The sequence below is a fragment of the Callospermophilus lateralis genome, chromosome 2 (genome assembly GCF_048772815.1).
Source record: "Callospermophilus lateralis isolate mCalLat2 chromosome 2, mCalLat2.hap1, whole genome shotgun sequence".
Classification (NCBI taxonomy): Eukaryota; Metazoa; Chordata; class Mammalia; order Rodentia; family Sciuridae; genus Callospermophilus; species Callospermophilus lateralis.
In genome coordinates, this window is record NC_135306.1 from 5,005,512 (window position 1) to 5,019,298 (window position 13,787).

At 55.2% G+C, this 13,787-nt stretch overlaps 1 protein-coding gene and 2 non-coding genes across 16 annotated transcripts in view; all 3 read right to left on the minus strand.

Annotated features, from left to right (window-relative positions):
• Positions 1–1,020: 1,020 nt before the first annotated feature.
• The window catches only part of Prrc2b (proline rich coiled-coil 2B), a 78,635-nt gene continuing 65,868 nt past the window's right edge, over positions 1,021–13,787 (minus strand). For 11 of the 14 annotated variants that reach the window (XM_077108783.1, XM_077108787.1, XM_077108791.1 and 8 more), the window contains exons 26-32: positions 12,980–13,077; positions 12,021–12,148; positions 11,331–11,571; positions 8,992–9,147; positions 8,215–8,306; positions 6,190–6,271; positions 1,021–5,071 (exon numbers count right to left, since the gene is read on the minus strand). In XM_077108783.1, the coding sequence (XP_076964898.1) occupies positions 4,940–5,071; positions 6,190–6,271; positions 8,215–8,306; positions 8,992–9,147; positions 11,331–11,571; positions 12,021–12,148; positions 12,980–13,077 (929 nt within the window). In that variant the 3' untranslated portion in view covers positions 1,021–4,939. The remainder of the gene's footprint in view (positions 5,072–6,189; positions 6,272–8,214; positions 8,307–8,991; positions 9,148–11,330; positions 11,572–12,020; positions 12,149–12,979; positions 13,078–13,787) is intronic. The other 3 variants (XM_077108794.1, XM_077108793.1, XM_077108795.1) reach the window with 1 other exon arrangement.
• LOC143393237 (small nucleolar RNA SNORD62) lies at positions 9,640–9,725 on the minus strand. Its single transcript, XR_013090537.1, has one exon. It is a non-coding gene; the product is annotated as a small nucleolar RNA SNORD62 (small nucleolar RNA).
• Positions 13,348–13,433, minus strand: LOC143393239 (small nucleolar RNA SNORD62). Its single transcript, XR_013090539.1, has one exon. It is a non-coding gene; the product is annotated as a small nucleolar RNA SNORD62 (small nucleolar RNA).

Here is a 13,787-nt window from a genome sequence, read left to right on the forward strand (position 1 = left end):
GCTCCGCGGCCCTCTGCACCCGCCCGAGCCCCCATGCGGCGCGCTCGCCAGGATGCTGCTGCTAACTGGCTCCGGGGGCCGCTTCACCCTGGAGTGCCCCCGAGGTCGGCCGCCCGGGGTCCTGCGGAGGGCGCGGCCCTCAGCGGTGCCCCTGGCCCTCGCGCGGACTTGGGGAGCCCGAGGGAAGCGGTCCCTGCTGCTGGAGGGCAGTCGTCCTCTTACCTGGCCGTGGGCCCGCCGAGTGGCCCCGCACTGCCCTCTGAGGTAGGTACGTTACAGCCCGTTTAAAATGCGTTGGTGCTCCTCGTACTGGGTGACCAGGGGCTCCGCACCCTGAGCTACATCCACAGGCCCCCCACTCTGGCTCTAGGTTGCCCGGGCTGGCCTTTGGTTTGGTCTGTAGTTGTAGGTGGACGTAACGCCTTCATTTATGAGTTTACTGTGGTGATGAGGGTGCCCGTGCCTCCCACGTGCCAGGCGGCGCTCTCACCCCGAGCCACGGCCCAGCCCTGGCCGTTCGCCGTTGATCCTGGAGCGGTGGGAATGCAGGTGGGCACCACCACCTCACCCAGCAGGACCCGCGCTTCAGGGTAAGGAAGGTGACGCTGGGTGTCTTTCCCAAGGACACACAGACAGGTGATGGCAGAACTGAGCAGCACTGCCTGAACCCCAATCTGCTTTTGACCCTTCATTGCCCCGGACCAGGCTTGCTTTTTCCCCACTCCAAAGGAGCCTAGTCCTTGACGACTTTTCCGCAAAAGGTCTGTGGAGTGGCAGCCACATGCTGCCCCTCATCAGTTGGGGGAGGCTGGCAGAGGAGGTGTGCACGGGGGTGGGGGGGTGCCCTCCTGGGAAGTGGTGGGGACGGCCAGGTGCTGCCTGGGGCAGCGTGCTGTTTCGGTCCTCTCTGCTGGCGGTGCTCCGGCATTTCAGCGCTCCTGGTGTCGGGTGAGCTGTAAAACAAGCAGCTTCCATCTGCAGAGGCCTCCAGTCAGAGTGAAAAACAAGGGACACACAACCTGAGAAAGCATGTCCAGCTTTATTTTTTTCCTTTTTTTTATTTAAATAAGGAGAGTTCTTTCATACGGAAAGAGCTAGTACAATCACATATTTGAAAGGAGAAACAACAGGTACTGAACTGGAGGGGAGGGAGGGTGAGCGTCCAGCACGGCCCGGTGAGTCCATGATGCCATTTCCCATCGGAGTAATGGTTTCCCCACATCATGTATAAACAAGCTGCACAGACCCGTGAGCCATCGTCTGCCCTTTCAAATATCTGGTCTATACGAAAAGAAAAGACGAGAGAGGAAGGCCAAAATAAAGCAAAAGGAAACAAAACCAAAACATAACTCTCTCAAAAGCAAAGCAGCAAACCCCCAGATCCTTTTTACTACCCAAGGCATGAGGTCCAAAGTACAGGATCCCCTTTAAACAGTGGAAGAAGGCCACCTGCGCAGAGCTTTTACACAGGGTCCTAAGAATGCTGCTGCCATCTTGGAGGCTACCAAATGGGCGGAGAAAGGGTGAAAGGCAGGTCTCATGTCCTAAGTCACTAGCCAGCTGTGCTGGTGGCTGGGTGAGGAGCATGGCTGTGTAACAGCATGTCTCCAACACCCAGCCACTCCTGCCCAGATGGCCTTCTTGTTCAGGTCCAGCTCACATTCAGAGGGCTGGGTTTTTGGAAGTCTGCGTTTCCCATTCATCACAGAAAACGGCAAGATCATTTCCAACAGATCCTGTAACCCAGATTTGCCCTGCAAGAAGTGAGAAGGGACAAAAAAGATTTGAGGCAAAGGCAGCCACTTGGCAGAGGGCAGCCCAGCAGTCCTCAGGGGAGGGCCTTTGTCAGAGCTGCTGACACTGCACCTGAGCAGATGCCTGCCTCCTGGTCGCTGAGTGTGTCAGACTTCCTCCCTGACTGTGGAAGGCAGATCCAGAAGACAGGAGGGAACGTCAGTATTTAACATGTCACCCAGATATCACTAGAAGCAGCTGGAATGACCAGAGCTCTGGACTCAACCTTTTCTGAATGTGTAATAAAGTCTTCCTTTATTCTCCCTTAAGAAAACTAGAGCCAGAGTGTTCTATGAACTCCAAGTTTGAAAACAATGTGAATGATGTACGGGAAGCTAACAGTTAAGAAACCAGCCCTCAGTGGGTGGACACTGCATTTCAGACACCCTACCCTTGAATTTCACTTCACTGAGTGGTCAGCAGAGAACCAACACTACAAAGTCCCTGGAGGTCGAGCGACAGGCTGTACCATCAATGGTCTGGCCAAAACTGCCAGCATCAGGAGTTAACCGGTGAGAGGATCTTACACTCCCGCGGCACTTCAACTGTAGCAAAGGAGTGCTGGCCTTCTCCTGTTCCCACTGAAGGCCAGGACGCCCTGGCAGAAATTTCTGTATGTATCTGTGATCTGAGAATGGGGGTTTGAAACCAAAATAAGACGCCAAGTCCTATTACCTTGAGATTGGCCCTAAAACCACGTGAAAGGAAGAAAGATATTGCACCTTAAAAAGCTGCACTAAAAACTGCATTTAATCAGAACACAGAGGGGCTGGGAGATCAGGAGGCCGAGGCCTGCCCTCTGCCCGAGTTGAATTGAAGATCTGCACTTGGGGGAAGAGCCCACAGCTGAGGTCACAGAGGTGGCAAACGCACCAAACTTCACATGCAATTTCCTGGCCTTTCCTGCACAGAATAATTCGGACATTATATATAAATAGAGCAGTGGAACATTTTACTTCTTTTCACCTAGACCTATAACATCAATACATATAAATAAATTCTAGTGTCTCTTGTCTTTATTTGGGGTGGGAGGCAGGGAAGGAAGGAGACAGGGTGAGAGAAGGTTGAGAATGGGTGACCTACTTTTCCTCAAACAGGAAGTACTCTCATTCTGTGGCAGGTTCACCTGAAGGGACATCTTGCATTTTTAACAGCATCCACGACTGTTCTGTTGAATTTTGAAATGAGAAATTTTTTGTTCCTTTTGACACATAATGCACATTGGCATTAGGTGAGTGGGTCTGGCATTTGTAAGGTGGACAGGCAGAGGTGGTTGCGTGCGCTCTGGCTGGCCCAGACTCATCAAGGGGCGGCTTGGCAGTGGAGGCGGTGGGCAGGGACAGAAGACTCATCACAGGAACAGTGACCAGAGACGTGGGGGGTTGGGAGCAGATGAAGGACAGGGCAGGCCAGGGTTGCAGACTCCAGGCAGGCAGCCGTTTAGAGAGGGGACAGAAGAGTAAAGATGAAGACAAGCCCAGCCAGTAAGGTCTGGGGGTGGAGGCAAGGGGGGAGGTGCCAAGGGCTTGAGGTGGAGCAGCGACTGCTCTCCCCAGATGCCACGAGGGATGGTGTGCAGTGAGCACTGCTGGCAGGGGAAGGCTGAACCCAATTACAACAGCAGGGGCCAGGCTCTGCTGGAGATAGCGCAGTACCTCCAGCTCCTGCAGCTGTCACCCACAGGGACACCAAGGGCCAGCTGCACAGGCACGTGGCTCCTGCAGGTGGATGGCTGGTTAGGGACCCTGCATAGCATTTGAGAAACTGAAATTACCCCCTTTACCTTCCTGGGAATGATGGAGTCTGGGCTGATTGGAAAGCAGGAAGCCCAGCATGCAGGGGCCCACATCTTTGGTGAGGGGCAGCTCTCCAGACAGAAGATGCTGTCCTTTTGGGTAGGCTGCCCTGGCTGCTTCAGAACCATGGCCAACCCCATAGCCCACCTTCACCTTGACCCTGCCTGGCTGGCAGGCTGTAGGATGAGTGATGCTGACACCTGCTGCTTAGCTCGGGCTCCTGCATGCTAACAACAGGGATCTGCTGCTGGACTGAAGCACAGGGAGAGGAAAAATCCTTATAGCCTCATCTAGGAAACACGCCTTTGCAGACCCCAAGGGGCAGCTGTCTTATGTGCCTGTGGCTTTAATGACGAGCTGTGTGCGCTGTATGTGGGTGGAGGGACTGGGATCCCAGAGAGCGCAGCAGGCTCTGCAAAAGGAGAAAGGGAAGTGACAGGTTGTAGAAGGTGGGGATGGTGAGTGGAAGCAGCCCGAGGGGGTATGGGGCCTGGGAAGCACAGCACAGACAGGACCCACAGAGCATCGGCTGGCGCCATCCCAGCCGATCTGGACAACAACATTGATGACCAAGGTTCACCTCTGGTGCCCAATAGTCAGTGTGTCCACTGGCTTCATAAGAGCCCAAGACAGAAATGCCATGTAATTCTTAAGCTAGAACGTCATCGACTCCCGGCCTGGGGCTGGGCCCAGTGGAGATGCTGACCTACCTGCTGCCCCACTCACCTCACCGCCAAAGCGGGAGCTGACACTGGAGCACCCAACGACGGTACCTCAGTGACCCCGAAGGCTGACCATGGGGCACATTCTTAAGAGGCATCTCTTAAGGTATCGCAGCGACGCATCAAACAGGACAGAGGTAAGAGGAGACCACTGGGGACAGCAGAGGGGCAGAGAGGACAGTGAGGACCGTATAAAAGTTCAGCTATACAGACGTAGCTGGCGTTTTGTTTTCCTTTCCCCTTTGTAAAAACCTTAGCTGCTTTTTAAAACAAAAAGCCTCTGGCTAGAAAGACCCAGCCACCAGCCACTGCCTGGGGACTGGACGGGCGGGTCTGCACGGCACAGAGGTGACTCACTCCACAGTCACGTGGGGAGGAGGGGCAGGAGGGAGGGAGCCTTTGCTCTTTTATGTCAAAGCAAGCAGGTCGGCGCCACGCGTCCACAGTGCGAGCTGGCTGCATGAGCTTCCAGGAGTGGGAGGATTGGGAGGAGTGGGCAGGAGCAGAGCTCTCAGTCTGGGCCAGGTGCTCGGATGGTGGGTCCGGTGAGGTTCCGAGTGGTGGTGGCCCAGGCTGGGTGGTGGCACTGTCCCCGTCAGGGTGAGGGGAGGCTGTGGCCAGGCACCTTCAGGCTTTACTCTCCTCCACTTTGACTGCCCGAGGCTTGATTGCTCCGGTTCTCTTCATTTGGGGGGCGGCTGAGGGGGCCTCCTGCAGCTTCACGGCTCCCAGGCTGGGCTTCTCATCCACTCGTTTTGCCTTTGGACACATGAATGTGAAAAAGAAAGTGACCACATTGCAGAAGCACCTACTAGACAGTTCCCTCTATTCCTGCTCTTGAGACACAAAGAAAAGCCCCCTGAGTTGTCCATCCCTTGCTGAAGGGCCAGATTTAGAAGTCACTCTCCTAGGAAGGATCCCAGCACGTGACTGCCTTCCTCCCACCCCATGGGCACTGAGTGCAGAGACTGGGAGAGGCAGAAGACACAGGGTCCTCTACAAAGAACTTGGTGAGGGTACATCTCAGGGTGGCGCATTCTGGTCCAAGCCTGACCGAGAAAACCTTTTCAAATAGTGTACCCCATGCCCCACAGGCCTTGGGGCCCCCAGCACTCCTCAGGGGACTTGGTTCTCCCAGATCTTTGTGATTCAGTCAGACCTTCCCCGGGGACTCAGCTGGACCCTGAGATTCCCATTCAGGCTTCACTAGTCTGCAGCTGCGCACAGCAGAGGGTGTCCCGCAGCAACCACCCAGTGGTCTGAACTCTGGGAGAAGGCTTTAGAAGCTCGTTCCACAGGATTCAAGCAGTGACCCCCCAGGGGAGCCTGAAGGAGGTGGAAAATGACAGCCTTGTCCTCCGACTCCCACCAGCCAGAGATGCTGACTTACTAAAACCCAGGACCGAGGTCCCGAGCTCTGGAGCCCGCGACACTTCAGAGGAGGGAAAGAAGAGGGCCTGTAGGAAGACGCTGAGAGAGCCTCATTAGAACAGAGTGCGACCTGTCTGCGAGCCCACCCAGCAAGACCAGCGAGACGCCACTGCTAGAGCTAGCATGCGCACACCCGGCTTCTAGCGCTAACCCGCAGACCTGGCCGGCTCTCCCCAGCGCCGTCACAGCCCCGAGTGCTAGGGCAGTCCACCATCAGGTGTCCCCTCCTCTGAGGAACCAGGAATCCTCCCTTCTCTGCAGGAAAGGAAGGATCCAGATGCCCTCAGGAGGAGAAATGCCTTCGCCAGCTAGGCTGCTCAGCTCTAACCGTGAGGGCATGTTCTCCTCATAAAAGGAGCACTCATGGGTTGAACAGTCCCCTCTCCTCCGGCGCTGGGAGACAGGCCTAAGTGTCCAGCTGCAGGGTCTGGAAAGCCATCTTCTACCTGTTGAACGTAGTGTCCCTGCACAGAGCCCATGTTAACTGCTGATCCAGAGGGCTTCCCACTGGGGCTAGCAGAGCTAGGCCTGAAAAAACCAAAGGCAGGGGTGAGAATACACATGTGTCACCACAGAAATGAGTCCAAGCCTAGCCCAGGGAGAGGAACGAGCAATGAAGGGCCCTCTGGCCAGAGCACGCACTCGGGCAGCTGGAGCCCTCTCAGATGGAAACCAGACTGGAGACAGCCAAGAATGCAGAAACGGGGAGGGGTGGTTGTCACTGTCCACCCTGGCACTTCAGGAGATGTACCCAGGAGAGGAGAGGTGGGGCCCAAGCTGCTGCTACAGACAGATGGACACTGACCATCTTGTAGAGTTTGGAGGGTCTGGGCCAACATGATGCAGTGTCCCAAACAAAAAAAGGTCTATAACCTAATCCAACCAGAATTGTGCTGAGTTTTTTCTAGTCCTCATTTTGTTGGGGATGAGAGGCACAGTAATGTACAGTGTTCCACTGACCACCAGTGCCAGGGATGTTAATGAGGTTCTGTGGTCAAAGGGCTTAACAGGTGCACAGCACAGGTCAGCAGGATGAGGTGGGGCTGCTGAGGCTCTGTGCCCTGGACTCCTCCTCTGGTCCAGACAGCCAGATGTCTGACCACAGTCCCTCTTCTGAAGGGCATGTCTCAGCAGTGCCATTTCCAGAAGACTTTGGGGAGCATGGCTCTATAAAATTATAATAACTCCCCGACCCTCAGTGACCCCTGCAAATACCAAAATTGCAGATGGGCAAGTCCCTCACATGCAGCAGTGTGTGTACATATAACACATGCACATCTGCCCACAGACTTTTTTTGGTACTGGTGACTGAACCCAGGGTTATTATACAGTGAGCCACACCCCAGCTCCCTCCTGTATACTTTGTCACCTGTCGATTACTACTTAAAAGTACTCCAACCACTGCCCTGTCTGTGAACACAAGAGCGCCCACTGAACTAACCCTCCCGTGCAAGATGCTGCCCTGTGCACAGGTTGCCTGTCACTCTAGCTTCTGCCCTGCTCTGTGCTCCTTGGGGACTGCTCTGCAGCCAGATGCTGCTGGCGTGCATGTGGCAGTGGGGGGCCTACAGCCTGTGTGCCTACTTGAGGCTTCCTTCCTCCCCTCCAGGTCATGCTTCTGTTCTGTGTTGGCCTACGTGACAGGTGATGGTAGGAAAACAAGACATACCGACACACAAACACGAAGCCAAGACAGCGGGAGGAACAGAAACGAAGATGAATGAGGAAAAAAATTCATGAAATCTCTTTGGAAATGAGGTTGGAAGTGTGGAACGATGAGACGGAGGAAGCCCAGCCTGACACACCGGAGCACCGGCCAGAATGACCACAAGAGAAGGTTCAAGCCGTGGGACCCGCCCCTCAGAGCACATGTTGGTGGGGTGACCTCCTGGTGCCAGAGCAGAATGCTGCAGGTCGTGTGTGTCTGTCCCACTCTGCGAATACAAGGGAGCTCCAGGAAACCCCTCATGGAACAAGAGTTGGCCATACACGTCTGTGTGGCCCAAGGCCAGAGCTGCCTTCCCAACCCCACATGGGCGAGAGGTGCTTGGCCATGACCCAACAGAGCAGCCTCCAAATTGAGGGGACTGGGACAATCAATGGAGGCAAAGACAGATGCCGAGGAGGCGAAAAGCAGGCACCAGTTTGTAGACTGCAGGGGAGGGCCGCGCGACCCCACAATCAAGTGTCTTGTGGCAGGGGAAGAGGGCGAATGCAGTTGGGAGAGGCCCTGGGAAGGGCTGTTCCTTTCCTAGCCTTCCAGAAAACACCCAGTCCAGATCCTCATTCTGATGACTACAATGCAGTCTCCCCATTCCCCATGGTTAACAAGTACGTCCTGGGGACTTGGAGGACCAGGCCTCAGTGCTCTTGCACTGCTCTCCCTGGGCTCACAGCCTCTTTAGAGCCACTGGGTCATGTCTACAGCTTCCTCAGCTACTCAGTCCCCAGCCCCCAGGGCATGTCTTTACCTGTAGGTCTGTGGTGACGATACGGAGCCTCCTGTGGGAACATTCTGTTTACTGTCGGCAAAGTGGAAGCCTTTCAGCTCCATCTGAGAAGACTAGAGAGGCCAAGAAGCAACAAGCTGTCATTTGATGACCACAGAGACAGCCTGGCCCTTGGTGAACCCCCTGGGCGGAGCTAACGAGGGTCATGAGATTTCCAGCAGTGCCCTGTAGGGAATCAGCAGCCCTTCCATTCTAATCCAGGCCCAAAGAGGGCTTCTTCTCAGGAGGAGAGGGACATTTCAACGTCTTTTAAAAGAGGGTCAGGAGAGCTACTTGTGCACAACCTGAGGAAACCAGCCATCCATACCAGGAGCATCACTCAGGTATCATCCCAGCAGAGCCAGAGCAGGACAGGCAGTGGGGAACAGAGACTCCTAACCCTTGACCCTGGACACACTCAGTCAGAATCTCTAGGACTTGTATCTGCTGTGGCTCCACCGGAGGGTCCTCAGGCCTTCAATTGGGACATTCATTGGTCGCGTGAATGTTCCTTCCTGTCTTGCCAGTCTCAAACATGCCCAAGCTTTTTATTAGTGGCTTACACATAAACGAAGGAGTTCCTGATGTTTAGAATTCAAACACTTCAAGGCATAGGAAAACTTGTCTAGGGAGACCCAGAGACCCAGAGCCTGCACCCCAATCCTCTAGCACTTCCCACCCCAGTGGTCCTCAGCTAACTGGGAAGGGCTAACCAAATCCCTTTCCCCAGGATCACAGGTGGAGGGGGTACACCTTTACCTCTCTGCTGGTGTTCAAGACTGGTGGCTGGGACCCAGGTGGAGGAATCCTTCGGGGGGCCCCGACAGAGAGGCTCTGCCCTGGTGGCAGCTGGATGGACTGTGGCAGGATCAGTGGTTGCTGCCCGGAGCCATACCGAGGCAGTGGCATGGTCAGCTGTTGGGCAACAGGTCACAAAAAGGAATAGACATGGGGTAAGCACGTGTGCAGACTGTACTTATCAATGATGCTTGTGTGTCTCCTCTGTTCCTGAGCAAAGGGCTATGTGTACCTTCAGTCCTCACTCAATATAAGGTGTGGGGGAACCACAGGGCACCCTCAAACATGGCAGGGGCAGGACAGGACAGTGTAGAGGTACATTGGACATGGATGCCAGTGGCTGAGCACACAGCGGAGGCAGCAGGACCTAGGTGCATGTACCAGCTGTGTGTATGCACATGTGCCAAAGAGGGGTGGGAAGAAGATGAGTGGGGACATCGGGAAGGCTGCTTAGGGAGCAAGGCCAAGCATGCCCCGGAGGTGAGGGCTGCCCAAGAAGTGCAGCTTTCTCTGTGTGGCACCTGTCTTGCATCAATGCTGGTAGAAAACAAGACCTATGGGGTGGCCTGGAAACTCCCAGGGCAGGAGGACGGGGTGGCCCACATTTTGCCTCTCAGTCACTGTTCTCTTCATCTCCCTGCTGTTGAGTCCACAGTGGAGGGTCAGAAGGATCTATTGGAATTACATCACTGAGGCTTGTGGCGCCACAGCCTCGAAGTGCCAAGCTCCTGCTTGGAGCACAGCAGGCAAGGACAATTGGACAGCTTCAGGACACTGCCTTGGTGTCGTGCGATCTGACTGTGTACTTGAAGGACTGTCCTGCTGCTGCATGAACACCTGGCCGGAAGGCCTAGAGGGCAGAAGCTGGCAGTGTAAGAAGAGCTCCCGCAGAGCCTACGGAGTATGGGGTGGGGGTTAATGAACGGGTGGAAACTGAATTCTTCCTAAAGACAGAGCCATCAAGACCTGCTGGATCACAGGGGTCAGCAGGGGTGGCAGGAACAAGTATGGTGGAAAGTGGACTAGCAGCAGGACCGGGAGGAAATTCCTGTCTGGCCACGGTAAGTGGGACATGGCAGAGACATGAAAGCAGAGGTGCTGGCCAGGCACTGCATATGAAATTCCAGTCCGTGGGTGACTCTGGGGCAAAGAAATGAATGATAAAGTGACCAGCACATGGACTTAGAACCATGGGACCAGAAAGTGGCCCAGAGACAGGGCCCATGGGCATGCCCAGTGTTAAGACTTGGGTGGTGTGAGCAAAGGAGAGGCAAGAAAGGGTTTGAGGAGGCAGAAGGAAAACCAGGCACCCTGAGGCCTGACTACAGAATGTGATTTGAGGGACAGTGTGACCACTGGGTAAAATGCCGTGATGGGATGACCAGGGGCTGGGGATAGAGCTCAGTGATAGAGCTCCAGAATGCACAAGGTGCAGGGGATTTGTAAGAGTGGCCCTGAGTGGGAGAGTGAGGCCTCTCTCACGTTCCAGTGGCATATAGGCAGGGAGATGTGGCCATGGGCTGTCACTGTCCTGTTTCCTTGGTGACACAGAAAGCAAGGCCACAGTGGGTAGGAAGCAACAAGGAAAAAAATAGTGAATCTGAAATGGCTGCTAGCAGCGTGGTGGCCCCCGGGAGACAGCTCGAGTGCAGAGTGCCGAGCGGCTCTGAGGGCCCGTCAGGAGGGAGGAAGTGAAGAGGAGGGAGGGAGGTGAAGGACTTGCAGCTGGATCACTGGAGGGACAGAGGTAGAAAGGTCAGCAGTGACAGCTGCACGGGAGCCTTGCACTTGAGGTCAGGGAAGAAACACAGCTATGGTAATGCCCAAGTCTGGATGTGAGTATGGACAAGCAGATGCCGCAGTGGACAGGATAGACTGCAAAGCCAGGGACACAGGAAGGGAGCGGCCCTCCCAGGTGCCGGGCACTGCCCAGAGGTCGGTAAAGAAGACCTCCACTCCTGCATGGGATTTGGTAATGGGAAGCTCGCGCGTGGAGGCTGAGCAGGGCACATTCTAGGGTGGGGCTTCAAGGAGCAGGTAGGGGCAAAGAGGCTGCGTCCCAACTTCCACGTCAGAGCACGGGATGGGGAGAGGAAGCAGTGCTCTCAGGATAGCTGGGTCTCAGAATAAAATGGCAATGGGACCGCTCAGAAGAGGCCACATTCTAGCCGCTGAGGACTGTCACAAGTCAGCACACACGGAGGCAGTTAGGAGGGTAGGGGAAGGTCATAAAAGAAGGAGGCCTAGTGCCTGGGAAAGTTTGCAAAAGCCAGAAGATGCCAGGGAGCGAGTGAACTGACCTGTGGCAGCTGGGAGTCCAACATCTGGGAGGCGCCCAGTCCAGCAGCCTGGCCGAGCTGGCCCTCGTAGACCAGGGCCTGGTTTCCATTCAGGGGCTGGTAGGGTGAGCCAGACTGGGGCTTCACCATCTCTAAAGGCTGCATGCCTGGGAATGCTGAGTATGGAGCCTTCAAGGCCGTGCCCCCAGAGAGGATCATGGTGCTGGGTGGTGACAGGCTGGGGTGCATGTACACCTGAGACCTGCAAAAGCCAGAAGATGCCAGGATCAGTGGATGAGCACACCAGGGGGTCGCCAACGTAGGCAAGCCTCAGCATCCCCAGCACCCACTGAAGCACAGATCCTACTCCTCCAGCAATTCAGGTCCAGGTGGGCCTGATGCTAATGGTCTAGGGGCCACTGTGAGCATCATTGGGTTACACAGACAGACATATCAAGGCTGTGCCAGACCAGAAACACCTAATAACACCCAAAACACAAGGTAACAGGCTTAGTGAGGAAGCAGGAGGCAGGATGAGAAGGAAAGGGAACACGAGGCCCACAGCCCCCTAGAGCACAGCGCTGGCCTGCAAAGGGACCAAGAGCATCCCCTCTGCCTCCCAAGCCCAAAGCAGAGGACACCTATAGTCACAGAGCAAAGGAATGGGACAGTCTGAAGCCCAGGCTAGGAGTAGTCTACATGTGAGCTCACCTGAAGGGCTGCAAAGAACTGAAGATCTCCTGAGACTGGGAGACGGGAAGCCCGCCCCGCAGTCCAAGCTGAGCCTGAGCCTGCAGAGACGTGTGCAGAGAGATGGGGATTTGCTGGGCAGCGGCAGCCTGTAAACAGGAGCCAGGTAGTAACCACCAATGCCCTCCAAAGTGGCACCCCTGCTCACACCCTGGCCCCTCCACCCTGCCCTAAATGCACCTGCCCTAAACACCCTGCCTGCCTCCCCTGCTCCTAGGGAAAAACCAAAAGCAAAAACCTGGTAGTGAAGGCAAGCCACGGTCTATCTCTGCACTGGCAGTTTGTAAAAGCAACAGAAAGAAACCCTAACTATGTGTACTCATGGAGGACAGCTGCAGAAACAAGGCCAGGCGAGAGAAGGACACATGCAGTGTGATCCAGTTATGGAAAGACCAACCCACACTTCACTAGAGAACTAGGGATACGTTTCAAGGAAGCGTTGAAGACTAGCCACATCCTCTGTCCTTACCCTGAATCTGCACTGGGAACATCCACAGCCATGTAGAAGCGGGAGAGGGCACATGGGCTGGGGCTATCTGAAGGCCCAGCACCAGCTTTCAGAGGGAGACTCCAAAATCACTCCCTTACAGCACAGAAAATATATCAATCCTGCACAAAACCAAATATCTGCCTGTTCCCAAACTACCTCCTCCAATATCTCCATGGCTGGAGACCTAGGCCCTGCCCTTAGCTAATTCCCAGCTAGGACTAAGGGAGGACGACTGTGGGAAGGAACGTCAAGCAAGACTGGAGCATTTACTTGGTCCTCCTCATCCAACAAATTCTCTAGGTGTCATGATGTGCCAGGTGCTAGGCATCACACAGGGGACACAGGAAACGGGACAATGAGGAAGTGAATGCAGCAGTGGCTGTGCTGGTGCTGCACCTCCCTGTCCAGCCGCCTGTCCTGCCATCCTCACCTGCTGGTAACTCTGCTGCTGAGGTATGGTTTGAGGAACCAGCCGGGGCTGACTTGCAAACACATGACCGTCCAAGTACAGAGGCGGGAGGTGGTTGCCTGGAAACAGAATCCAGAGGAGGAGAGAATGATCAAGTCTCCTGTTGCCGAGTGTCCTTTAGGGAGACACTGCACATGTTCCACTTCCCAGCAGACTCTGGGAGTGAGGGTGTGAGCAGGTGGAGGCTGCTCCCTTCTGTGCTGCAGCACACACCTGGGGGCTCAGCAGCAGGACCTGAGCAGGGCAGTGGGCTGTGGCCCACCTTTTACAACCATCACCCACCAACTGCTGTAGACCCTTGGGAGGGCTGTTGAATACAGCTGCCCTGGTCTCTCAGTCACTGTCCTCTTCATCCTCCTGCTATCGAGTCCACAGTGGAGGGTCAGAAGGATCTATTGGAATTACATCACTGAGACTTTGGCAGCTGGTTCCTCAAAATCCCCACTGTTCTCCCTTGGGGCCCCAACACAGTGACAAGGATGGCATTAGTAAAGATAAAAACAGCTGCCACCGATGGAGGGCTCAGCTGGTACCAAGCACCTTCTAGAGACACCCTTGCTTCATGGGCATGGCTACTCTCTGGAGCGTCATCACCAGCCCACTCTACAGAGGGACAAGCTGTGGCCCAGGGAGGTGCGCTGCTCTGCTGCTCCCTGGCAGAGGTGGCACAGCAGGCATTGGACAGGGATGTGCTTGGGGCTATTCATCCAGCGCTTTGCTTAATCATGAATGGAGAAGGCTTCTGAGCCTGGCTCAGGGGACATAATAC